Raw genomic sequence first — 25,799 nt, 5'->3', positions numbered from 1 at the left:
TTGGGACCGTCGCCATGAGCCAAGCGACGGGATCCGCCCCTAACAGGGCTCACAACGTGAAATACCAAAACCTTGTAGGTGGACAATTCTTTACGACAGTCAAGGTAGAGGAATTCACGACAGAGTGTTTAATAGATACTGGATCTCAAGTAACATTAATTTCTAAGGACTTTTTGTATTCTTGCCTGGGAACACCCCTTGATGGATCACTGCCTTGGCTTAGTCTCAAGGGGATTAATAGACAAAAGCTCCCCTACCTTGGTGTGCTGGATTTGACATTCACAATTTGTGGTAGGGAATTTCAAAATGTTGGCGTAATTGTGGTCAGTGATATCAGCACCAGTAAGGCCCAATGCTTTATTGGAACAAACCTCATCACTAGGTGCAGAAGTCTTCTCGACGTACCCCCAGAGAGAATTGAACATCCAATGTCTCCAGGCTTAGTTGCAGCAATAAAGATGGTGGATACTCAAGAAGCAGCAAAATGGGTTCGGACAGTTGGAAAAGGAGAGGTGGTGGTACCAGCGGAGACTGAAGTAGTGCTGAAGGGCAGATGTCTAACGAACCTACACCTTACAAATGGTATGACCGCCATCCTTGAACCAGTAGACCCAAAGGACCTTCCTGGGGCCTTATGGTAGCTCGGACTGTAGTAACTGTGAAAAGGGGCTACCTACCTGTAAGAGTAGTAAACTATAGTAGACAGCCAGTTAGAATGACCAGAAATGTCAGACTGGGAAGCCTTGAATCATTGGACAAAACTCAAGTCAACATCCTGCCCAGGGATACTCCACTACTTGAGCAGGGAACCAAAGATGACATGATTGAAATCTCTTCTCAGCCCCTCAAAAGGAAGGAAGAGGAATGCAAAGAAGATGGATATGAAGCCATGATACACCATATCGAGGGAGTGGATAACACAGACCCACGTAGAGTGCCCAATGAGAATACTATCCCAGGCGTGGATATTCAGCAGAATCTTGAGCCGGAAGAGCTTTAAGCGGTACACAAGCTGTTGACAAGACATCGGGAGGTGTTTTCGGCTAGAGAAGGGGATTATGGCCGAACTGACACCATAACACATACAATCCCCACTGGTGACACCCAGCCTTTCAAAGAGAGATTTCGACGAATCCCACCACAGCTGTATGCAGAAGTGAAACAGCACATCAACCAACTACTGGAGAAAGATGTCATCCAAGAGAGCCACAGTCCTTGGGCATCTCCAATGGTCCTTGTTAGGAAAAAGGATGGCACTATACGTCTCTGTGTAGATTACCGGAAACTCAATGCACACACCAGCAAGGATGCTTGTCCATTGCCCCGTATTGAGGAGTCCCTAGATGCGTTGGGTGGGGCAAAGTATTTCTCCACTCTGGACCTCGCCAGTGGCTACTGGCAAGTGGAGGTTCGCCCCGAGGATATACCAAAGACAGCATTCACTACACCAATGGGTCTTTACGAGTTCAACAGGATGCCTTTTGGACTCAGCAATGCTCCAGCCACTTTTCAGCGACTGATGGAGCGTTGCTTAGGTGACCAGAACTACCAGTCCCTCCTCATCTACCTGGACGACATCATCATCTTCTCTAAGGACTTCAAAACCCATCTGGAAAGGTTGGACCTTGTGTTGACACGATTGACGAACCATGGACTGAAACTCAAACCATCAAAGTGCAAGATACTCAAATCCGAAGTGCAGTATCTTGGGCACGTCATATTGGCGGAGGGAATAGCAACGGATCCAACTAAGTGCTCTGCTCTGGAGAACTGGAAGGTTCCCACTACAAGGAAGGAAGTTAGACAGTTCCTTGGGTTTGTTGGTTATTACAGGAGGTTTGTGAAGGACTTCTCCAAGATTGCAAAACCTCTATTCAGCCTAACAGGACAACTAAAGAAAAAGCGCAATCACCAAACGAACCATAGAAACCCCTTCTTGTGGACAGATGAGTGTCAAACAGCCTTCGACACACTACGCAAGTGCCTCATGTCACCGCCAATCTTAGCATTCCCAGACTTCCAGAGACCTTTCAAATTGTACACGGATGCAAGCAACTCAGGGCTTGGTGCTGTCCTAGCCCAAGAGATAGATGGGTCAGAGAAGGTTATCGCTTATGCTAGCCGTGGACTGAGAAAGTCTGAGAGGAATGATGCTAACTATAGTGCCTTCAAACTGGAACTTCTTGCTTTGAAATGGGCAGTGACTGGAAAATACAAGGACTACCTGACTGGCTCCAGAGTTGATATATTCACGGACCACAACCACCTGGTACATCTGGACACTGCTGACCTTGGTGCTGTGGGACAAAGATGGATGGCAAAATTATCTAACTTCAACTTCAGGATACATTACCGGCCTGGGAAACTCAATGCCAACGCAGATGTGCTGTCACGTTTGGCACAGCCTCTAGACTCAGACTCAGAACAAGGTGATGAGGTTGAAGTTTTCCAATTAGAGACTCAGCCAAGCTTAGAAGGGAGTCAGATTCTTCCCGGTATATCTGCCGAGGATATTGCACAGCAACAGAAGCAGGACCCAGTGATTTCAGTAGTGCTGGAACACTACCTGACACAGAGAAGGCCAACCTTACCACAGCGGAAAGGGTACAGCAAGGAGGTGCAAAAACTCCTGAACCAGTGGGAGCGGCTGTCGTTAGAGTAAGGAGTTCTTCATCATCGTCGCTTCGATAAGAAAGTAGGAATGGAAACTCTACAGACCATACTGCCTTCGTCGCTTCAAAATATGACTCTCAACGCTTTCCACAATGAAATGGGACATTTCAGTGTTGCCAAAACCACTTCTTTGGTAGAAGAGCGGTTCTACTGGCCGTTCATGAAAGACGCCATCACACGGTGGTGCTCTCAGTGTAAGGAGTGTTCCTTACGAAGACCGCAGCGTGGAATTAAGGCGCCCCTTGTGCCATTCAGTGTGTCAGCACCTCTCGAACTTGTGGCTGTGGATTATCTCTCCCTAGAACGCTCTGACGGGTACGAAAATGTGCTGGTGATTACAGACCATTTCACGAAGTACTGTGTTGCAGTCCCAACCCGCAACCAAACGGCAATCACTACTGCCCGTGCTCTCTGGAAGCATTTCATTCTCCACTATGGATTCCCAAGCAGGGTGCACTCAGACCAGGGTGCTAATTTTTAGTCAAGGCTCATTCAAGAGCTTTGCAACCTCTACGGTGCCAGGAAGAGTCAAACCACCCCGTATCACCCAGCTGGCAATGGGCAGGTCGAGAGGTTCAACAGAACCCTCATAGGCATGGTATGGGCCCTGGAAGATGAAAAGAAACGACGCTGGCCCGACTACCTCCACTCACTAGTGTACAGTTATAATAACACCACCCATTCTTCCACGGGATACACCCCCTTCTACCTTATGTTTGGAAGGCATGCACGCCTTCCACTCGATGTAACACTTGGACTGGAAAGAAATTCTGACCGGGAGAGGACCATTCCAGAGTGGATTCAAGAACACCATGCAGCATTCCACACTGCATACCAAATATCGAGGGCACAACTAGAAAAAACAGCAGAAGTCGGATGCAAACACTACAACAGCAAAGTCACGGATCAACCCCTCCTTCCAGGCGAGCGAGTTCTCTTGCGTGATCACGACCCAAGACGTCCTCGCAAGATACACAACAAGTGGAAACCCACCCCCTATATTGTGTTGGGGGTCCCACATAATGGTGTCCCAACCTATCGGATAGTGCGCGAAGACGGGTCTGGAGATCCAAAAGTCGTCCACAGGAACGAAATTAAGCCCTGCATCTTCCACCAGCAAGGAGATAACCAGAATGAGTCTCTAACATCAGTCGACCAGGACACGCTGCCAACAACAGCACACAGTCACAGCCGAGGTAACCCATTACTGGATTACACACCACTTATCGTCCCTCCACGCACAGAAGAATCTCAAGGGAATGCTCCTTCACCTCTTACGTCCCCCCTCTCTGAGAAATCACGGCTGACACCCCCTGAAACAAGTAAGGAAAGTCCCCATGAAAACACAGAAAACGTCTTGACCTTACGTCCCCTACCTCCTTCGGAACCAGACCCCCAAATTATTCGAAAATCAGGTAGATCAAATTTGGGTGTGCCACCTTCCAGATACGATGCATCTTCTAACACAGTAAATGCAAATTGGCAGTCCCCCGTAGTAGGCCTTAGTCTAAAATGGCTAGACAAGGAAATTTTCACAGCTGTAGCAGAAGATTTCTTCTGGGATAGGGTTAGATATAACTTATCTTGGCAAAAGAGTCTGGCTGCACTGAGCCAGCGACTTGAATAGACAGCGAGTTGGGAGAAGATAGTTGATAGCTATACAGTATTGGTATCTCTGCCAAAGTGGCAATTAAGTGACATATTTGTATGCATTACTTTTGCATATGTGGGTATTTAGTTGATTTTGTGTTTTGTCTATTGTGATGTTGTTCTTTTTTCTTTAACTATCATTTCCTCTCTTTTTTCCTTTCCATATTATGCATTTTGCAAATTGTAAACATTTTCCAGTTCTTGCATCACATTGTGTTTTATTACTGGGTTGGGTTCATTAACTCGCTTGTATTTTGAAGAGAACTTCTGTATGTAATTAGTCTCGTAGATAAGAAAGCTTACAAATACTAGCAGCAATGTATATATTTCGTCATGACATGTGGAAGTCATGACTTTTGAAAGCAGGGAGGTGTGTAAAGTATAGACCTTTCCATAATGATCAGAATATTTTGTAATAGGCAACACTCTCACCCCCCCCCTTCACTCCCCTCTACATTATCCTTGAATGTGTTTATGTTTAGCTCTAACAGGTTTATGGGCAGGGTGGTGACCGAGGCCAGCAGACGGTCACTGGGCAGTGTTCCATTTGGGTCAGCATAGTTTGTAGTGGAATAGAATTAGTTTAGTCCCGGTATAAGCTCATGGTCAGAAAGTCTATGGATTGTCAGTGTAGGGTAGTGAAGATCTGTTCAGACTGAGATATTTTCTTGTGTATAGTTTAGTAACTTAGTCTTGTATGGAAGTAGAACTAGGGTAAACACAAAATGGTCAGTATTTGAGTACAAAAAGAGAACAGGACTTATGACATGGCATGGAGAGCTGCCACATGAATGGAATATTGGAGGGACATTTATTTGCATTGAAAAGGATTGGACAGAGTTGGATTGGATGTGAAGAGAAAGAGGACACAGTTTGGCAGTTGTGGAATATTTAATATTGTGGTGAACCGTATATTGAGCATTTTGAGCAATTTATTCATTTATCTTGCAATTTACTTTGGAAGAAGACTAAGTTATTCAGAACTTATTTGCAGCTCTGCACACAAACGTTGGTATTGGAGTTAAAATATCATTGATAGACGCTATCCAGCTTGTGAGTATTTTTTAAAGTCAATTATTGGAATCAAAATCATTTGGAAATTGGAATCAATTAAGACACTATCCTGATTTATGTTCTTTGATCGTGAACATTCGTTTTGGTTGACACTGGATAAGAGACGCTATCCGGAGTATCTTCATTAGTTTTGGATCCCTTATTGAGATATTATCCTGATCGATTGAGACATTTAGGAGAGATTCTACGCTTCTTACGCTCCCGTTATCTCCATATCAGACAAAAAGACACACAAACTGCTTTCTCTTATTTTGTTTGGTTCTCCTGGTGGATACTGACCGATCTATTTTTTATTTAATGTGATTTAATACGTTATTTGAGTTTGTTTTCTGATTCTGTCCCAAGTCGTGATATTATATTTTTGTTACCTTTATAGCCTTGTATCTTTATAGCCTTGAATATATATATCCCCAGTTATCCTACAAAGCCTGTTTGACTTTGTTTTTGTTTGACTCCTTGACTACAGAAAGTATGTTAGTTTGAACCTTACAGTATGATGACAATTAGTGTAATATTTACAGCATTTGAATTTAGTTAATCAATTGGAGATACTTCAAAAGTACTCTAAATACTGTGATGTACGTACAGGTATGCGCTTATGAGCACTATAAGTATTGTAAAGGGCTGGTCACTTTGGAGTTGCAACAGGTTGAGATCGGTTGTAATTGTTCCAATGCCACTAGCATCAGTATTTTTATTTTATATTGTGTGTATTGAACTACACAATAGATTTAGAGCATGCAGTAGACTGTTTCTACATTTTCTTCTTGTGGTACTGATATCTCCTTTTTCAGATTTGTTCACAATGTTCAAGTTACAACTACTGTAGTCTTTTTAATTGTATGTATTGTATACCTTGATTGTTGTTTGCTATTGCCAAAGTACTCGATGCCATTGACTCAAATTTCTCATGTTTGTGTGTGATCTTTACTGCTAAAGTATTGCCAAAGTGATATGTATATGACAAAGAAACAGTGATTTTGTAATTCTCAGAATAGAAAAGTGTTTATTATATTCTGTGATGTTCAACTCAGTTTGTGCATTTGTAATTTGTATTTTGTATATGTCCTATGTCTTTGTGTGTGGGTGTGCGTGTGTTTGTTTGTGTGAGCAAGGGTGAGGGTGTGTGTGTGTGTGGGGTGTTCTTGTGCAAGTGGATGTGCACGTGCCCAGTACGTAAACATGTACTGTATGTTTGTGGTCTATTTAAAAAAGTGCTTGAAAAAGGAAAAGTATCGACACCCTCGAACTTCGAAATTGTCTTGTGTGTGAAAGGGACCATCAAACGTGTTTAGTTCTGAACACATTCGAAAGCCCCTTTCATATGCGTGATTCATCCACGTCATACAATTCCCCATTTACAGTATATATATTAAGGAGATCACAAAATTGCGAACTAGTTCACAACAATTCTCCCTTTGTATATACATGTAGATCACAATATTGCTAACTAATTCGCAACAATTTAGAATCCCCATATATTGAGGAGATAACAAAATTGTGAACTAGTTCGCAATAACTTCCCCTTTATATAAAGGAGACCACAAAATTACTAACTAGTTCACAACAATTGTCCCTTTGTATATATTGTATATATATACAAGAGATCACAAAATTACGAACTAGTTCGCAACAATTTCCCGTGGTACATATGTAGAGGAGATCAGAAAAATTGCCAACTAGTTCGCTACAGTTTGCCACGTTGTATAATGTATAGAGAGGAGATGAGAAATTGCGGACTAGTTCGTTCGCAATCTCGTGTATATGTAGAGGATATCAGAAAAATTGCCAACTAGTTCGCTACAGTTTGCCACGTTGTATAATGTATAGAGAGGAGATGAGGAATTGCGAACTAGTTTGCAACAATTTCCCGTCGTGTATATGTAGAGGAGATCCGGAAAATAGCGAACTAGGTCGGTACAGTTTGACACGTTGAATAATATATAGAGAGGAGATGAGGAATCGCGAACTAGTTTGCAACAATTTCCCGTCGTGTATATGTAGAGGAGATCCGGAAAATAGCGAACTAGTTCGGTACAGTTTGACACGTTGTATAATGTATAGAGGAGATGGGGAATTGCGAACTAGTTTGCAACAATTTCCCGTCGTGTATATGTAGAGGAGATCCGGAAAATAGCGAACTAGTTCGGTACAGTTTGACACGTTGTATAATATATAGAGGAGATGAGAAATTGCGAACTAGTTCGTTCGCAATCTCATGTATATGTAAAGGATATCAGAAAAATAACGAACTAGTTCGCTACAGTTTGACACGTTGTATAATATATAGAAAGATGAGAAATTGCGAACTAGTTTGCAACAATTTCCCGTCGTGTATAGATTATGTAGAGTAGATCAGAAAAATAGCGAACTAGTTCGCTACAATGCCCCCTCATATATATATATATATAGAGGAGATCCGAAAAATAGGGAACTAGTTTGCTACAATTCCCCTCGTATATTTATATAGATCTAGAGGAGATCCGGAAAATAGCGAACTAGTTCGCTACAATTCCCCCTCGTGTATATAGAGGAGATCCGAAAAATTGCAAACTAGTTCACTACAGTTTGACACGTCGTATAATATATACTAATACAAGGAGATGGCTACAAATTTAGACGCTTATATACATGTATAAGCGTTGAAGATCGCTATATTTGCCATCTATAAAATACAGATTTTATTAATAGTAAAGTATTTTATTAATAGTCAAAGTAAAGTCCTAATGGTTTCCTGCGTGTACGATTTTGATAGTTTTAACTTTACTCATGAAATATTTATAAATCTTATCTAGTTCAATTTACAAGTAATAATATTAATAATAATAATTGGCATTTATATAGCGCTTTATCAATTTACGACTGCTCAAAGCGTTTCACAATTATTATTACCCGGTCACTGGATTCATAGCATTTCAAGCAGCCCGTTAGGCGCACACTTGCTAAACCAACCACAATGACGGTTGTTTCCAACCGGTACCCAATTAGCACCTGGGTGAGAGTGGCAAAGTGTGGATTGACGCCTTGCCAAAGGATGCTAGGCCATGGTGGGATTCGAACACACGACCCTCTAATTACAAGGCAAGAGTCAGAACCGCTACACCATGACGCTTCCACAACTTAGTTTTTTTTTTTTTTTCATGTTAAGTATTTACAGGGTCATTTTCGTGGTGCACTTTGGATGATTGTATTCAAAGTTAATTTTCTACAGGTACCCCTTTTGGGGTGCCTGGATACATTACCTAGTTTTCTGGTTGTATTTCTCCTTACTGAAATTAAGTGCACTGCGAGAGTGACCCACTAATTTAATTTCCTATGTTAATATATTTACTGTATATTGTTTACTGTCTTGTAATTCTTTTTATATGTAATTCAAGTTCATTTCAGTTTGATGTTTTTAATAAAATCCATTTATCTATCTATCTATCTAAGTAGAAACTTAACAAGTGCACAAAATACCATCATAGTACATCACTGAGATGGGTATACAACTTCTTTCTCGCAATCAAACCCCACTTAAACTGAGTGAAGAACAGTAACCCATGAAGCGCTCCACAGCAGTTGTCAAGCACAGCCTTCACCCCAGCCTGTTTGAGCCGCTCCGCATACATGACCCCATCATCTCTCAGTACATCAAAGTCACAAGTGATGATATAGGCTGGTGGGAGTCTACTCAGGTCTTCCTTGTACAGTGGCATGACTCTGGTATCCAGGACATTTGGTCTGAACCCGTCCCATACCTCCTTGATGGATGGATCAACGTCGGTCACCGATGGGGTTGTATACGCTTCGCATTTCAGCTTGGCTGGGACTGAGTCATGACTCAGCATCTCCTTCAGGACATTATTCTCCCGAGCGGCAAAGCTGTGGAGGGCGCCCTTCATGAGAGCCGAGGTAAGGCTGCCGTCTTTCTTGCCCGTCAGGTAGCGGGGTGTCATCCAGCCCAGGGAGGATGTGGGTAAGAACCCACCAGAGACTCCAAAGACTGCATCGTGTCTCTGGTATGAAGGTGTCTTAAGATCCAGCATCTGAAGAAGTGGGTACAAAAGGATCTACAAGAAAAGAAATTGACAGTAGTCCGTGATATCTTACAAAGACAAATAATAATAATAATAGTCAGTTCTTGTATAGTGCATAACACATTATGAATAACATCTCTATGCGCTTCCAAAGGACTTGGATATTATTACCCTGACCGTAGCTCAAGCAGCTTTTACGCACTCGGCATTTCAAGGAATAAATTCCTGCCATGTACCCATTCACCTCACCTGGGTTGAGTGCAGCACCGTGAGGATTAATTTCTTGCTGAAGGAAACTACGCCATGGCTTGGATTTGAACCTACGACCCTCTTGTTTCAAAGTCCGGAGACTAATCCATTGGGCCACAACGCTCCACTATTAAACAAATTACAGGAAGCAGGGCAATGCAATGCAATTTCATCCTGAAATAGTCAAAAGAGCCTTGAAAAATAAAAGCACCCGGTGGGTGTTTCATAAAGCTGTTCGTAAATTAAGAGCGACTTTAAGAACGACTGGCGATCCTTTCTTGTGGTAAATGGTATATTCATTGGCGATGGTTTAGCGCGTAAGAAAGGTTCACCAGTCGTTTTTAAAGTCGCTCTTATCTTACGAACAGCTTTATGAAACGGCCCCCAGATAATTAAGAGATAAAAATACCCTGAAATCCCCCATTTTCTGTTACAATATTGAAAAAAATTTGGAGGGGTCAGAGGCAGATCCAGCATTTTCCCAAAGGGGGGGGGGGGCACATTTTCCCCAGAGGAAAATTTAAAAGCAAAAAGAAAGGTTTTTAACCAAAACTTTAGGACATTTTGTCATGGGTCATCAATATATGTCACCACCACTATGTCTTGCTCATTCATAACTGACCTGGGGGTGGTGGCTCAACTTACCCTGCCTTCCCTTACTAATTTAAAACAAGTGGAATGCCTCTGGCCGTCTCACCTGCATCACGCGATTCAATATAGCAGCAGTGCTGATTTTGAAAACTACTATAACTCGCACAAGATGTTTAGTGATACTTGGTTACTCTTATTTCCACGTTTTATGAACTAGACCAATACACTTATAAAGATATGATGGCAATTCAACAAATACCCCCAACGTGGCCAAAGTTCTTTGACCTTACATGACCTTTGACCTTGATCATGTGACCTGAAACTTGCACAGGATGTTCAGTGATACTTGATTACTATTATGTCCAAGTTTTATGAACTAGACCAACACACTTTCAAATGTATGGCTGTAATTCAACAAATACCCCAATTTGGCCAAAGTTCATTGACCCTAAATGACCTTTGACCTTGATCATGTGACCTGAAACTTGCACAGGATGTTCAGTAATACTTGATTACTATTATGTCCAAGTTTCATTAATCAGATCCATCGACTTTCAAAGTTATGATGGTAATTCAACAGATACCCCCAATTCGGCCAAAGTTCATTGACCCTAAATGACCTTTGACCTTGGTCATGTGATGTGAAACTCAAGCAGGATGTTCAGTGATACTTGATTAATCTTATGTATAAGTTTCATGAACTAGGTCCATATATTTTCTAAGTTATGATGACATTTCAAAAACTTAACCTTAGGTTAAGATTTTGATGTTGATTCCCCCAACATGGTCTAAGTTCATTGACCCTAAATGACCTTTGACCTTGGTCATGTGACATGAAACTCAGGCAGGATGTTCAGTAATACTTGATTAACCTTATGGCCAAGTTTCATGAACTAGATCCATATACTTTCTAAGTTATAATGTCATTTCAAAAACTTAACCTCAGGTTAAGATTTGGTGTTGACGCCGCCGCCGCCGCCGCCGTCGGAAAAGCGGCGCCTATAGTCTCACTCTGCTATGCAGGTGAGACAAAAATTACTAATGAGCTTTGCTGCTGATGTGGAAGAGCCATCTTTTCCGAGGGGCATTGTTCCAAAGAACTTATTCTCAAATTAATCCAACATGAGAAAATAAAACGCTAACATTTTTAATTTAATTTAACCCCTCCAAGAATCCAACTCTCAGTACTCCATACCTGAAGCTTTGGTCTGCATATTCCTTGTGCCGGGTTGGTCTTATAACACAGCTCCTGGACCACACCAGCAGCCAGGTTTCCTCCAGCACTATCCCCACATATAGCAACTCGTGTTGGGTCCACCCCAAACTCCTTACAATGCTTGAAGAAGTGCTTGGTGGCCGTCATGCAATCATCAAACCCAGCAGGGAACGGATACTCAGGGGCAAGGCGATAACTGAACAAGAATATTTAAAATGATTTATCAATATATGAAAGAATAAAAAAGACATTCAACAATATAAAACAATTTCAACAGAAAAGTCTAAATTCACTTATTTCAAACCTGAAAGATATATTGATCTAAATTTATCACAGACTATAGAATAAGATATGTTGAATAGATACAGTCCCTATATTACTTTCCCAAAATAGATGATTTTTTTTAAAGGATGATTGCAAACTCTTTGATGCGTAAATGTATGCATATCGTAATACAAGGCCTGCCGGTATCAGGTATATTGAGTATTTGGTCCATGACATTTGCTTGGATGACAATTACTCCACTCTAAATTCCACACACTATTGAATGACCAACTTCAACTCTGTTATTAACCACTGTACCCTACCCTAACCCTAAACCTAACATCAAACCCTATTGCAACCCTAACCCTACATCTTAGAAGAAATTAATCCCGGAGTAATTGTTGCAGGAGCAAATGTCGTGTCACCGAGCATTTCAATGAGTAAGAGCTGATTATTAAAGGGACGCAGCGTAGCTCAGAGCGCATCAAACGAAGTTCAAAGAGCTATAAGATCATCTAAAGCAAATTTCTACAAAACCAAGGTTGCTAATTTGATGGACTCCGAGCCAGGGAAATGGCATCAGCAGATTCGCACCCTGAGTGGACTCCGCAAACAAGAAGCACCCCTCTTTGCTGGTGATAGATCTCCACTAGATTTGGCCAATGACTTGAACTCATTCTTTTCTGGAATCTGCTCAAGGCTTCCTCCTTTGGACACTTCTAACCCGGGTGCTTACTTACCAGCACCAGTTTCACCACCGGTAATCCAACGTTATGAAGTGTATAAACGCCTGAGGAAGCTGAATACATCTAAAGCTGGGCATCCAGCTGATTGTCCAACACGCCTCCTGAAGGAATTTGCTTTTGAGATATCTGAGCCATTAACTTGACAAAGGTTGCTTTCCGACGTTATGGAAGAGAGCATCGGTGTGCCCAATACCTAAGGGTCCTTGAGTCACCGACTTCGACCAACTTAGACCGATTCAATAACACCTATCATTGCCCGACTATTTGAGGGATTCCTAACAGGATGGATTATGGATGACATTTATCATGCCGTCGATCACAAACAGTTTGGCAATATGAAGGGAAGTTCTCTTAATCACTACCTAATCAGCATGCTTGATACCATAGTCAAGGGCCTTGATCAGCAAGGACGTATCGCCAATTTGTGTGCTATTGACTTTCGCAAGGCTTTTGACCATATCAGCCATACAATTTTGATCGAAAAACTGATTAGGATTGGTGTTGATCGATCTATCATTCCAACGATATGTTACTTTTTGTCCTGCCGTTCACAGGCTGTTCGATACAGAGGGACAACTTCTCCTCAACTGTGGGGTTCCACAGGGCACGAAACTGGGCCCGATCCTATTTCTCGTCATGGTGCATGATGTTGCCTGCTCCACGGAGAATCGATGGAAATACGTTGATGATCTTAGCCTTGTTGAGGTTGACAGAAAAGATCAATGTTCTGGCCTACAGCATGATGTTGACTCACTGGTTGATTGGTGCAACGATAATGACATGAAGCTGAATGCTGCAAAGTGTAAAGCAATGCAAATCAGCTTTCTCTGTACGAATCCGCCTCCTCTACAGCTTAGGATTGATGATACAGACTTGGATATCATGACATCTATTAAATTACATGGTGTCATCATACAAAACGACCTGAGATGGGACCTGCATGTTCGTCAAATCATCAGCAATGCTTCTCGTAGGCTGTTCATTCTTAATAAGCTGAAGAGAAATGGCGTGATGTGTCCGGAACTTGTCACTATCTACAAGATGTACATCAGACCATTGATTGAGTTTGTCGTGCCTGTTTGGGCATCTAGCATTACCTGCCAACAATCCGCTAGCATTGAGCGGGTTCAGAAGATCGAGGGCTCTGCGTATCATTGCCTGGCCAAATGTCTTGCCATACATTGAACTTCTACAAAGTTTGAATGTGTCATCTCTTAAAGACAGACGAAGTGAACTTGTTGAAGGATTTGCACGCTCGTTGCTAAAATCGAAACGACATCGCCACTTCTTGCCTGAAACCGTAGGGTTAGAACTGGTCTTTCCCTAAGAAATACACACCATCTTGAGATACCTCGGACTAGAACAAAAATATACCAACAGTCGCCAATCCCCCACTTTGTGCAATTGTTGAACTCTGTAATGTAATGTACTAAATGCATCTTTATTGTTTTTAGCAACTGTAGCACTTTTTGTACTCCCCTTTATTGTTTATTTAATCTTATTGATATTATGTTAGGTTTGTCACCTTTTTATTCCAATGCTCTTTTTTTTTTCTTACTTTAGTTCCACCCACATGTAATATGACTATTCGATCTGTAATTTATTTTTTTTACTATAAAGCATACAGTACCAGTCACATTTCTTTGGCTACCTGTTTGCCTGTTTCGGCCGGAGAACAATGGATTCAGTGCACTGAATTTGTTGTTCTCTGGTTTAGGCAGGTGAACGGGTGGTCAAGGGATTGTGACTGGTGGTGTACTATCTACAGTATATCACATGGTTAATTCCAGACTTCATACCAATCTATTGTAACATCATAATTCATATTTATTTCTCTTTAGTTTTATGACTGTCATACATGTATTCTCAAACAAATTTGAAATTGCAATTATTCACAACATTGATCTGGTTTATATTTTTATAGGACTTACATATTATTTGATTTGTCTTGCTATTTAAAAATTTGTTATATACATATATTTCTAGTTTTAAATATGCATGACTTTTAATCATGATATTTTAAAAGTGTAAATGTTAATTTATATATGTTTTTTAATACTCGCAACTTTGCTGATTTAATTTTGACAATTATAGTTTTACAATGTTATAATTTCAATCAATTTTAATCTTTTTTTGAGATTGTCCAAAATGATTTTTTCTGGCTTTATTTGTTGATTATTTGTCTAGCACTAGAATTGTGATATATTGTAATCTTTTAATAATATAAATGTACATTTTTACTTTGTAAATATGATAATATGAGTCTTCTGACTTTTGTCATGTACCATTTTCACAATAAAACCAGAATTGAATTGAATTGAGAATTGAAATGTTTTGGATAAGATCGTAGATCTCAACATGAGGGGTTCGAGTCCTGCTCATGCCGAAACGCGTCCAACAAAAATCTGATGCTATAGCGTTGTGTGTTGGCGTGCCTCACCACTGTATTCAGTGCAGGTGTGAATGCAGTTGGAAAACACTCCATCCATCGGAAAGAACGTAAATGTTGGTCCCGTGTATAGGAGAGTCACAACCTATGCACGTTAAAACCAATACACTATTTGTCAAAGAGTAGGGTGTTTACCCGGTGTATTGCATCTGCCGGTCCCCGGTACTACATTACTGCAAGAATCTTCAGGATTGAAGGAGGCAGTCAGTGTAGCTTAAGAAGAATACATTATATATTTTCAATAATTTAAGGGACAATGGTGTTTTGTAAATATTCTTAAATATTGATTGTGGCCGATGACTCTAGAAAAGAAGGTTGCCTCAAAGCATTATATTCAGGGAATTCTAGCAGTGATTTTGGCTGTGATGATAGGGACAAAATCCCCAAACACCCTTCTGTACTTCTAATGCTGAATCAAATCAAGTCACGTTGGACAACTACTTTAGTTATACTCCTCACAGCAATTAGTGCTTGATAACAAGCAAGGGCAAAAGTTGACCTTTATTCAATTTGAAGATAAATGCCAGTTGCTGTGGTGAAAATCTAAAATTAGTTTACTTAAACAGGAAAACAATAAAATGACCATCCAAGTATATAATGTATTTACTCAATGATTCTGGTAAATGAGAAATGTCCACATTACCATGGTATTCCAGAAAAAAATTATATTTTCAAGCAATAGATACATGTATACATTGTCACAAATGTGCTTATCTGTGTTGTTAATTAACCTTCAATGTGAAAATTTTCTACTAGATTTCTCAGAGTTTCACCTACTGTGTACATGTACTATATGTTTATGCAAATCTGTGAAATTAAACAATTAACAGGTCTTCATATAAACATTGCTTTTGGTGAAGTCAAATGTTGTTTGCTGGAACCACTGGTACTAATGTTTAAAGAAGAATGAAATCATTAGGACAAGCTAGCTTGTGTGAAAACAGGAAACTCAAAGAATAAAATCAATCAAATTTTGAGAGATAAATATCCTCCCATTGGCAAAGCGACCGAGATATCTCACATGCACAACTCTACCCTTTCCACATTGAAAATATATGACAAATTAAATTGAATATGTACAAAAGCGATTGGGGAGTTGTTCAAGTGTGACACAAACATTTTGGTTGCATTGCCAATGGGAGGATGTCCATTTAACATTAGTGATTTCAACACCCAAATGCTCATAATATTCCTATTATTAATTCAATATTTCTCAAAGTTTAATTGAATTGTTTTATACTAATTGATTCCAATAGTTTCATTCCCCTTTAATTCAATTGTTGAGTTCAATGTGCATTGACTCTAGAGGGTTAAAGGGCAATATCAGTCAAATAAAACAGATAGAGATAAACTTACTCTACTGATATGACGACACCACCAATCACTTCAGCCATTTTCCTAGTGACTTGGTCATACATGCCTGTTTATAAAAAAAATTAAGTCATTTTCCATTAATCATTGAAGAAACATGATTTAGATTATCTCTAACAAAGTGATATTGCTCTGAACATTTATATTTTGGGCATTTTTTTTCATTCATCTTGCAAGTGTGTTTTTACAATATTTCATTACAATCCATTTATTCTAATTTTCACACAGTACACCTATCTCTTGTAAGTCCTTTGAAGAAATTATGAATTGCCTTTGGTTTTGACAATTTTTTCTTTTGAATGGATATTATTTGAAAATAAGCAGATGGTTAAAATGTGACTCTAAGCTAAGAAGAGAAACCATCGGTGACAGTCCATGGAATATGAAACAAAAAAGTTCTTGAAATGAAAACCTATAAATGAAAATGTGAGGGGGTTCTTTATAAATTGTTTCAATTCATTTTTTTTTTTGGGGGGGGTCTTCTTATTTTGAAAATTGTATCAACAATAATACAAATATTTAACAATAATAAAAATATTTAAGAAACACGATTTCACATCTGTACATCATAGTGCCTTACATTGGAAAGGTTTCATAAAACACAATAATAAATTACATTAACATGATTAGAAAATCAGACAGGAAAACAAATAATGCATATTACAGAAATAAGATTCAGGTGCATCTTACAAGTGGGCGTACTGATAACTTTACAAAAAACTTTGGTAGGTTTTCCAAATATTGGGCGCTGCAATTCCAAAGCACGAATCAGTGTGAAGTGGAATCTTGGTTCCAAGTTACTTTGAATTCAGAGAATGTTCTTAATATGGAAGAAGTTGTGGGCGCGTCATGGTCTAGTGCAGGGGTTCTCAACATTTTTCTTTGAAAGGCCAGATGAGACTCCAAGTAAACCTGAAAGGGCCAGGGTGAAGTGGATACTTAGAAAAAAATATGTGCGCAAAGCGCAAAGACCCTTGCGGTCGGGGTCCTAGATGCTCTCTTGTGCAATCTGGCCCTTATTTTTGGAGCATTTAATCCAACAAGTTTATAACAGTTTCATATGGAACACAGGCAAAATTAGGAAATATTTCAAAATACAGCGAGAGTCAATATTAATGATAACAAAATTGTAATCCTTTGTTAAAAGGAATCTAGATTGTACCAATACATACCTGGTATTGGGGAGACAGATAATGTCTTAAAGTATCAATTTTTTTTGTAGTCAAAGTAGATTGAATAATAGAGCATGTCTGTTATAGACTCTAACGAAAATTTCAGTCTCCTAGTCACTTTGAATATGGGAAACGTGACAGTCTGTCAGCAACAAGTTGCTTGAACCTTGGCACAAAAGGTGTAATTACCAGACAAAGGCACTTGTGTAAATGTTCACTGGTCAAGTAGGGGCAGCGGCCCCCCACTTTTTTTCCAAAACCATGTACAAAAACGTGAAAATGACCATATGATTGTAATTTTTTGCATGGCCAGCCCCCCCTCCCCCCCCCCCCAATTTGAAAACCGTTCCGCGGCCCCTGTCAAGGTACTTATTCGGTATGAGTTAGTTCTTTAAAATGATCATTGTGGAAAAAGCACTTTCGCACCTGTATTTAGATCCAAACATGGTGAGAACAGCGCTGGTCACCTAATAAGAAAGTAGCCGGATCGAACAGACAGAAAAGACTCCACTAAACTTTGTTTAAAAGTCAAATTTATTTGACTGCCATTACTTTTATTACAGTTAGGTCTACATGGATACAATATGTAATCATATTGAGCTATGTTTCATATTGTGACTTAAAAGTGATTAAAAAAACCCAGCAGAGTCTCGTGGGCTGGATTGAGAAGCTCCGCGGGCCGTAGTTTGAGAACCCCTGGTCTAGTGGTTCTGACTCTCGCCTTCCAAACAGAGGGTTGTGGGTTCGAATCCTAGCCATGGCGTGTTTTCCTTCTGCAAGAAATTTATCCACACTGTGCTGCACTTGACCCGGGTGAGGTGAATGGGTAGGCCTACCTGGCAGGATGCCGGGCACGAGCATTGAAAGGCAGCTCGAGCTAAAGCCGGGGTAATAATAATAAATTTTAGCGGTGTTTAATTGCTCAAATGATTTACAGTCGCAATTTTCACATTTTGTTGCGCGGTAGTCGCGCGGAGCGGCAGTTCTTATAGCGGCTGTGATAAGTACTTGCGGTCACGTAGATCAAACAAAACCGCTCACAAAGGTGCCGCGAGTAAGATTAGCGGCCCTCCATATAAAGCGGCCGCCCGTTTGTACTGCCGCAAATTTTACAAAATAGAATCCCTCGGGAAGTTACCGCGCATCAGAGGCGTGGGAAAGTAGCCTTTACTTGCATTCATCATGAGTTAGTGAGAGGATATAATAATTTTGAGTTGTGATTTTGTTGAGAACACTTGTTCTGTGTGAATCAACCCAATTTTAATTCGTCTGTTTCGCAGTAGGCCTAACAACTCAACTTTTTAGAAGCGGAACTTCGCTTTCAGATCCAACTCTGTTTTGCAGTGCATGAACTTCGGGACGGATTCGATAATTGTGCCAATCTCGGAAATTTAAGTGGTCTTATGACTTTAATTCGTCTGTTTCGCAGTAGGCCTAACAACTTCAACTTTTTAGAAGCGGAACTTCGCTTTCAGATCCAACTCTGTTTTGCGGTGCATGAACTTCGGAACGGATTCGATAATTGTGCCAATCTCGGAAATTTAAAGTGGTCTTATAACTGTGTATCATCTTCTTCCTTCGTCATGCCGAAAGCAAAGAAGAAGTCGATGACTGCCCGGTCGGCGCCAGTGGAGAGGCCAGCAACAAGAGCTAGCAGTCACAGAGAGAATCAGCAGGTAGAGGATGTGGCAGGTCCATCAAGTGACACATTAGGTGAGTCGATTAGCACGGCTCCTTGGCCTACTGTTGAGATTTGTGATGATGGTGGAGTTGAAAGATTGCAAAATGAAGGGCCAACTCCTTCAATGCTTGCGGTGCCAAGGGAGGCTCTAGGGTCCGCGCTCCCCCTTATCGATGTGGGAAAAAATTTAAAAATCTGTGTTTCTAGACCTGGGGCTTTTGTTGAAAAACGCTCCCACTCCGCAAATGGAGCAATGAATGATTTTCACAATTTAAGGTGGCAGTATGCAGCTGCAACCGCAGCGTGAAGTCCCACGTATCACGTCCATTGAACAGTGGACGAGTGCTTTTCTTGTTTTTGGGGCCGTTTACACGGAAAAGCATCGGTCGCGGGCTGGTGAAATGTTCAAGTACATGGACATAATCCGGACTGCTTCCCGTTTTGAGGGTTATGGCTGGCGTGCGTACGACATACAATTTCGCTTACGACAGCTGTTTCGCCTGGATGGAGTTCACCTATCGGAGGAGGGCATTTTGGTCTTCCTTGAAAGCCTACGTAATGGCCTTATGGACGTTATTTAGTCATGGGCATGGTTGATTGGTGTTAACACGTTTAGGTGTTCTTATTCAGGTTTAGCTTATTCAGGTTTAGCTTATTTTTCTTACTGCTACTTGAGTCGATCTTTGTTAATGATTATTATTTTTATTGTTTAATCATCATATGGGCATTTTCACGGTAACTGACATTACACGGCACAATGTTTTCACACCTTTCATTGTGTGTATCTCTAAAACAACAAATGATGGGAGTTTGCTTTTGATAGAGAACAATAAAGTGAACCTTGCTGTATACTCTGATACTAAGTTTTTCTATGTAACCACATTTTTTTACGCATCAGCAAGCAAAAATGTGTCGGTAACTGACATTACGCAAAAGGACATGCAATTTCAGGGTGTTCATTAAAATTGAAATATCTCATGTCCCTGAGTAGATAGAGTAATAATTTGAATATGTAAATATACCTCCGTTACTAGGTTAAGATGTGTCAAAATATTAAAAAATTTGTTTTTGTCTTTTGGGGACTATGATAATTTTTCCACAACCATGCTGGTAACTGACATTACACTTAATTTGCCATAGAGATAACACATGGAAGTCAAATGTGTGGAATCATTGCAATTGTATCTTCTGTGCAGGGCTTCACATGAAAGTGAGCTTGATGTGGAAGTATACCCGAGTTTTTAGGAACATTTCAATGAAAAACTTTTTCTTTTTTTTAATTCCTTTCTTTGATTTGAACATTTTTATCATTACTTGTCGGTAACTGACAATACACATTTAACATTTACCAGTGCTATATGATTTTCAAAGGCATAATTTTCTTGGTACTTATATTTAAGGCTTTTTAAAATCATAAAAGTTTCATAATACTTCACATTTTTAATTATCAAAAGATAAGAAATGTATGTTTTACTTACTCGGGGGGGGGGGGGTGGGGTCATAGCAGCAACATGTTTTCCTATAGTAATTTAATATTGCATTGACTGTACACATGGATTTTTCTGACTATACACCCATAATATATTCATCAGTTTTATATTGACTTTTTAAACCTTTTCCTTCTCCAACCTCCCCCTCCCCTCAAAAAAGGCAAAAATGAATAAGGGTCTCCTCCCCTAGGCTACATGTACCCCTCCCCCGAATCTCATGCAGCCATGTAGTTTTATTGATTTCTATTCTGGTCAGTGCAAGCAATGCTTGTTCGTATCTGTCGGATTTCAATTCTCTTCATAATTTGTTTAATCATTTTCTTTGCTAATTTCTTTTATAAGCTGTCAACAAAAAATAAACTCCAGCTTCTAAACTGAAACGGAACTATTTGTAAATTAGAAAAAAACACCACAGTTTTAGTAGATCCATGCAACATTGATCAGAACTGTCAAATCTCACTTTTCATCTATACTTGTAAACCAAAAACAAAATTGTATCACACATCCACACTACTAACAGGTATAAAAACCAGGAATTTACTTTTAGCGAGGCAATGCTCAAAAGAATCAGGACTAGAAACTAAAAAAGGGACCCTGGAAATCCCCTTCATCACAATGTTAAGCTTTAAAAATGTTGCAGATTTAGGCAATAGGTTGGGAAAAGTACCCCCTACCCCCCCCCCCCCCCGAAAACCAAACAAAAAATTGTCTGATACAAACAATTAGGTACTTGGTAAGTGCATGTACAAAACAATTTCATAGTAATTTTTTTTTGCACGATGGGAATGCAACTTCCTTCATAATTTCATATACATGTAGTATTCCTTGTGAACTATACCTTTTAAAAGTCAATAGCAAGCTCCTTCTGGTGTGACTTGACTTAAATAACAAGTATACGATATTTCTTCACCATAAAATTGACCACATATTTGCATTTCAATATTGGTAACCAACGTTTTATCATGGTAACTGACATTACATCTCGGTAACTGACATTACATTTTCCACTTGGTAACTGACATTACATATATTTAATGGTACCCTATGGCTTCATTGTTAATTGGTAATCTTTAATTTTGGTGTAGAAGGGAGGGGTGTTACCTAGAGAGGAAATCTACCAAGTTTCATATAATATATCCTCTTTTCCAAGAAATGAGAAAAAAAAGTTCATGTTTTCGGTAACTGACATTACATACCATATCACATACTTCATCAATGTTTTTTTATCAGATGAATGATTTACTGGTGTTTCTTTCTGTGGGATTTTAAAAAGTGTTATAATAGCAAGCTAAATCACAGGCGAAAACATCATGATCAAACCTGTTCTTTAAAAATCTGTCAAAACAAAATATGTATCAATATACTATTTTCAACACTAATTTGTATCCATACTTTGGCAGCCATTTTGAAATAAAAAATGGCTGCCAGAGTCGGAAAAAAATTTTGTCTCAGAAACTTCAGGTCTTGTTTAATTAAAAACATAAAGCATTTTACATGAATATCAACTTGATTTTTTTGCCTCTGTGTCCATCTGTGGTGAAAATGCCCATATATGGATATGCATATATAAATATTTTGTTTATGTTTCTTTCTTTCTCTCGATGCTAGTGTGGGAAACCATGAGTAGTTCTTTCCACTTTCATCATGACATTTTGTTTGATTTGATCTATTCAGTTGTTAGAATTTTCTCTCGCACATTTACAACCATAGATAATGTTTTTCTGCAGCTAAGACGTTAGATGTTGGTACATCCTTAAGCTTGTATTACTTAGTTTCAACCAGGTATTCCTCTTCAATACACGAATACACAAAATATCCCCCTTTCCTTCTGTTATATATCGTAGTAACATGCTCAAGCCCATTTCATCTGCCATAACGCGCTTCATGGGATTCACACAATAATATTTCATTGACGAAGCGATATGCACAATGGCGGCGGGCATTGCCCGTATGGCGGAAAATTGTACAATTTTTGAGCCCCTGTGCCTATCTTACGTAACTTTGGCCGGCTTCACCACATAAAGCTCAGCAGGAAGGTGTATTGTTTTCAATTATTTGAGATTGGATGTATTGGCCATTGCGTCTTAATTATGCCCCATTTATTTCATGTTGTGCCCTTGATTGTTTCCTCGTCCATATAGGTTGACACCCTATCATATGTGGAGAGGAATTTAGTTCGGGCAGTGTTTATTAATGTTGTGCCCTTTGAATGTTTCCTCGTCTGTAGAGGTGGGCACCCTATGCAGAGAGGAATTGTTTGCGTCATTATGCACCCCGGGTAGGGATGTGCGGACGCTTGGGTGCGGACGCTTTAGTAAATTGTGATTGAATTATCAGATAAAATATACCCGGGTCCTTCCAAGTAGTTATGCTGAAGCCGTCCTCTTGAATTAAGTGGTATACCCATTTTATGGAGTTATAACATTGAACTTAGGATGGTGATTTACAGATTTAAGAATCGTACTAATATGTATTCAAATTATGTTAGTATAAATCATCTCACAACCAAGTTATTCATGTTGTAATCGTCAAGATTATTAAGCCTATTCACAATATGTATTATGTATCATGTATGAGATTAAAAACCACAACCAATGGCACATCTTAGTTTCTTGTGCTTGTGTGAATTGTGAGTGTAATAATAACAATGCGCCTCGGAATAGATTTTCTAGATAGATGGCGCTATACAAATGCCTATTATTGTCATTATTACATTGTACTTTTCAAACTATTACACACAAGATTTGTGAATTTCCAGAAGTCTACAGAAGGGCTATAGGGCCTATTTCAACATTAACAACTTACCAGCGCTTCCAAACATGAATCCTCCGCCGTGTATAAAGACAAGTCCTGGTAGATCATTCCTCTCTCTTACTATGGGTTCATAAAACCTCACCGCTACTCCGCCAAAGTCTCGCACACTTGATTTGACTGTAGACCCAGTCACAACTGAAGGTTTCGGTTTCAACCAGGAGTTAGCCGATACCCTTGCATTGACAAGAAAGTTTTTCCCATTCAATTTGCCTTTTATCTTAACCTGGATGAAGAGAAAAAAAAGTTCAAAAGAACAAATGAGAAATTTTCAATCAATTATTGAAAAAACGTGATTAATTTTAAAAACAAGTGGAGTGCCTCTGGCAGTCTCACCTGCATTACATGATTCAATATAGCATCAGTGCTGACTTTTGAAAACTACTACAAAATAATTATTCACAAAAAAACATTCATATAATGATAAAATATTATGTTCATTGACCCTAAATGGCATTTGACCTGAATGTGACCTAAAACTTGTCAGTGATACTTGATTACCCCTATGTCTACAATTCATAAGCTATATCCATAATCTTTAAAAGTTGTGACAGCAATTTAATAATTATTTCCAACATGGCCAAAGTTCATTGACCTAAATGTGACCTGAAACTCACATAGGATGTTCAGTGATATTTAATTACTCTTATGTCCAAGTTTAATGAATAAAATCCATAAACTTTCAAAGTTATGATGGTAATAAAACAAATACCCCCAACTTGGCCAAGGTTCATTGACCTTGGTCATGTGATCTGAAACTCGCACAGGATTAGGCTGAAAAATAAGGGTCATTTTACTTATGAAGATACCATGAATTACTCCATTTTTTTTCTTGCTTAGATGTTCACCTGAAGAGATTGGGAAATGGGCTTAAATTTGCTACTTTTGAAAGACACACTATAAACAACAATTAAAACTTGATTTTAAATAGTTATCATTGCAATAATAATCATTTATAATCAAGTTTCAAATTTTATTATTTGTTAAATAATAATTTTCATCTATAAATTGATCATCAAAACTGCATTTTGTAACATCGCTTATCGAAGCTACATCATAATAAAGCGGTTCAAAGGTCAAGCCTATTGTATTTGCGGAGTTTACGAATGGATTGAGGGATCTACACGAGATCGGTCTGGTAAGAAACCTCTCATTTGTCTATATTTATACTAAAATAATTTTCATAGATAAATAAAATCAAGAGAAACAAACCGATTTCACCCTCTATTAATGGATTTCCAAGGGAAATCCATCTTTGTTGACAAGTCTCGCTTATGCATATATAGCAAGCATTTCAAGGCTCTGTGATGAAAAAGTATATGTAAAAATATTTTGAAATATCATCACGGAGTCCTCGAGGCTAAGCTTCCCTAGCCTAGCGAAATACACATTTATTCAATATTTTAGTGTTTTTGACACCCTTACTACATTGGGTAATAGGATCCTTTTTACACATCCATTTGGTCGTGCTTGGTATTCAACTATCCACTCATCAATGGAAGTGCTCCCCCTCCCCCGGAGGTGTAGACCATGTAATGTATGTAGACAGGAATGAGTCTACTGTCTAGATAGATCTGGTCCAGGTCCCCAAATTTATCCCATTTCTTGCATTATACTTACAAACAGTGCAAAAAGTCCACTCTGTATCAAGAATATCTGAGTTTTTCTTCTGCTGTCAATTTCTGGAGGAAGTTTCGGAAGTTTGAACATGATGAACACAGCTAGTAAGATACCAGCGAGAGCAAGTAAGCCGACCAGGCCGATGCACACGGCAAGCACAGCCATCCACAGCCGCTGCTACCTACCTAGCCTAGGCTAAACTATAAAAGTAAAGACGTGCAGATGTGGAAACTTCAGTTAGGTAAGCTAAGCCGGAGTTCGTCGATCAGAAATGGGCTATGTTCATCTTATGTTCCTTATGTTAAGCTAATGGGTTCTTTTTCAGCTGACAAAACAAAAAATGGTACTCATATTCTCTAGCTGTTGCTTTGAAGGCAAAAAAAAAATCGTCGGCGGTATGCTGTTACTTGTGAGTACGAGTGGGCGCGGCACACGTGGGAGGGCGTTGCGATGGGAATTTCCCCTATGTCAACAAAAACGCGCATGCGCTAATACCGATATTTGATGGGGGGATGGGAGGCAAGAGAAAGAGCATTTTTGCCGAGAAAGACGCTCTAAATGTTACGTTACGTCATTTTTTATGTTATGTTATTGTTATATATACATATTATATTTTTTGGGGGGGAGGGAGCTACCAGTTTAATCATTGGGGTGAAATAAATCGAGTTACACACAATCTCCTGTTTTCATACTCTTCTTCGCCCTCATTTCCTTTTTCTTCCA

The 25,799-nt window shown here is 39.4% G+C and overlaps 1 protein-coding gene across 1 annotated transcript; it reads right to left on the bottom strand.

Moving 5' to 3' along the window:
• Window positions 1-7,960: 7,960 nt before the first annotated feature.
• LOC135157018 (arylacetamide deacetylase-like) lies at window positions 7,961-25,520 on the bottom strand. Its single transcript, XM_064111354.1, has 5 exons — window positions 25,077-25,520; window positions 23,451-23,682; window positions 16,288-16,351; window positions 11,452-11,668; window positions 7,961-9,449 (listed from the first exon to the last, which is right to left on the bottom strand). Exons 1-5 carry the CDS (start codon window positions 25,239-25,241, stop codon window positions 8,859-8,861), a joined length of 1,269 nt encoding a protein of 422 aa, XP_063967424.1. The 5' UTR covers window positions 25,242-25,520; the 3' UTR covers window positions 7,961-8,858.
• Between the last annotated feature and the right edge of the window lie 279 nt (window positions 25,521-25,799).

The sequence above is a fragment of the Lytechinus pictus genome, chromosome 16 (genome assembly GCF_037042905.1).
Source record: "Lytechinus pictus isolate F3 Inbred chromosome 16, Lp3.0, whole genome shotgun sequence".
Lineage (NCBI taxonomy): Eukaryota > Metazoa > Echinodermata > Echinoidea > Temnopleuroida > Toxopneustidae > Lytechinus > Lytechinus pictus.
The sequence above is the reverse complement of the archived record's forward strand: the minus strand, read 5'-3'. Positions and strand labels throughout refer to the sequence as shown.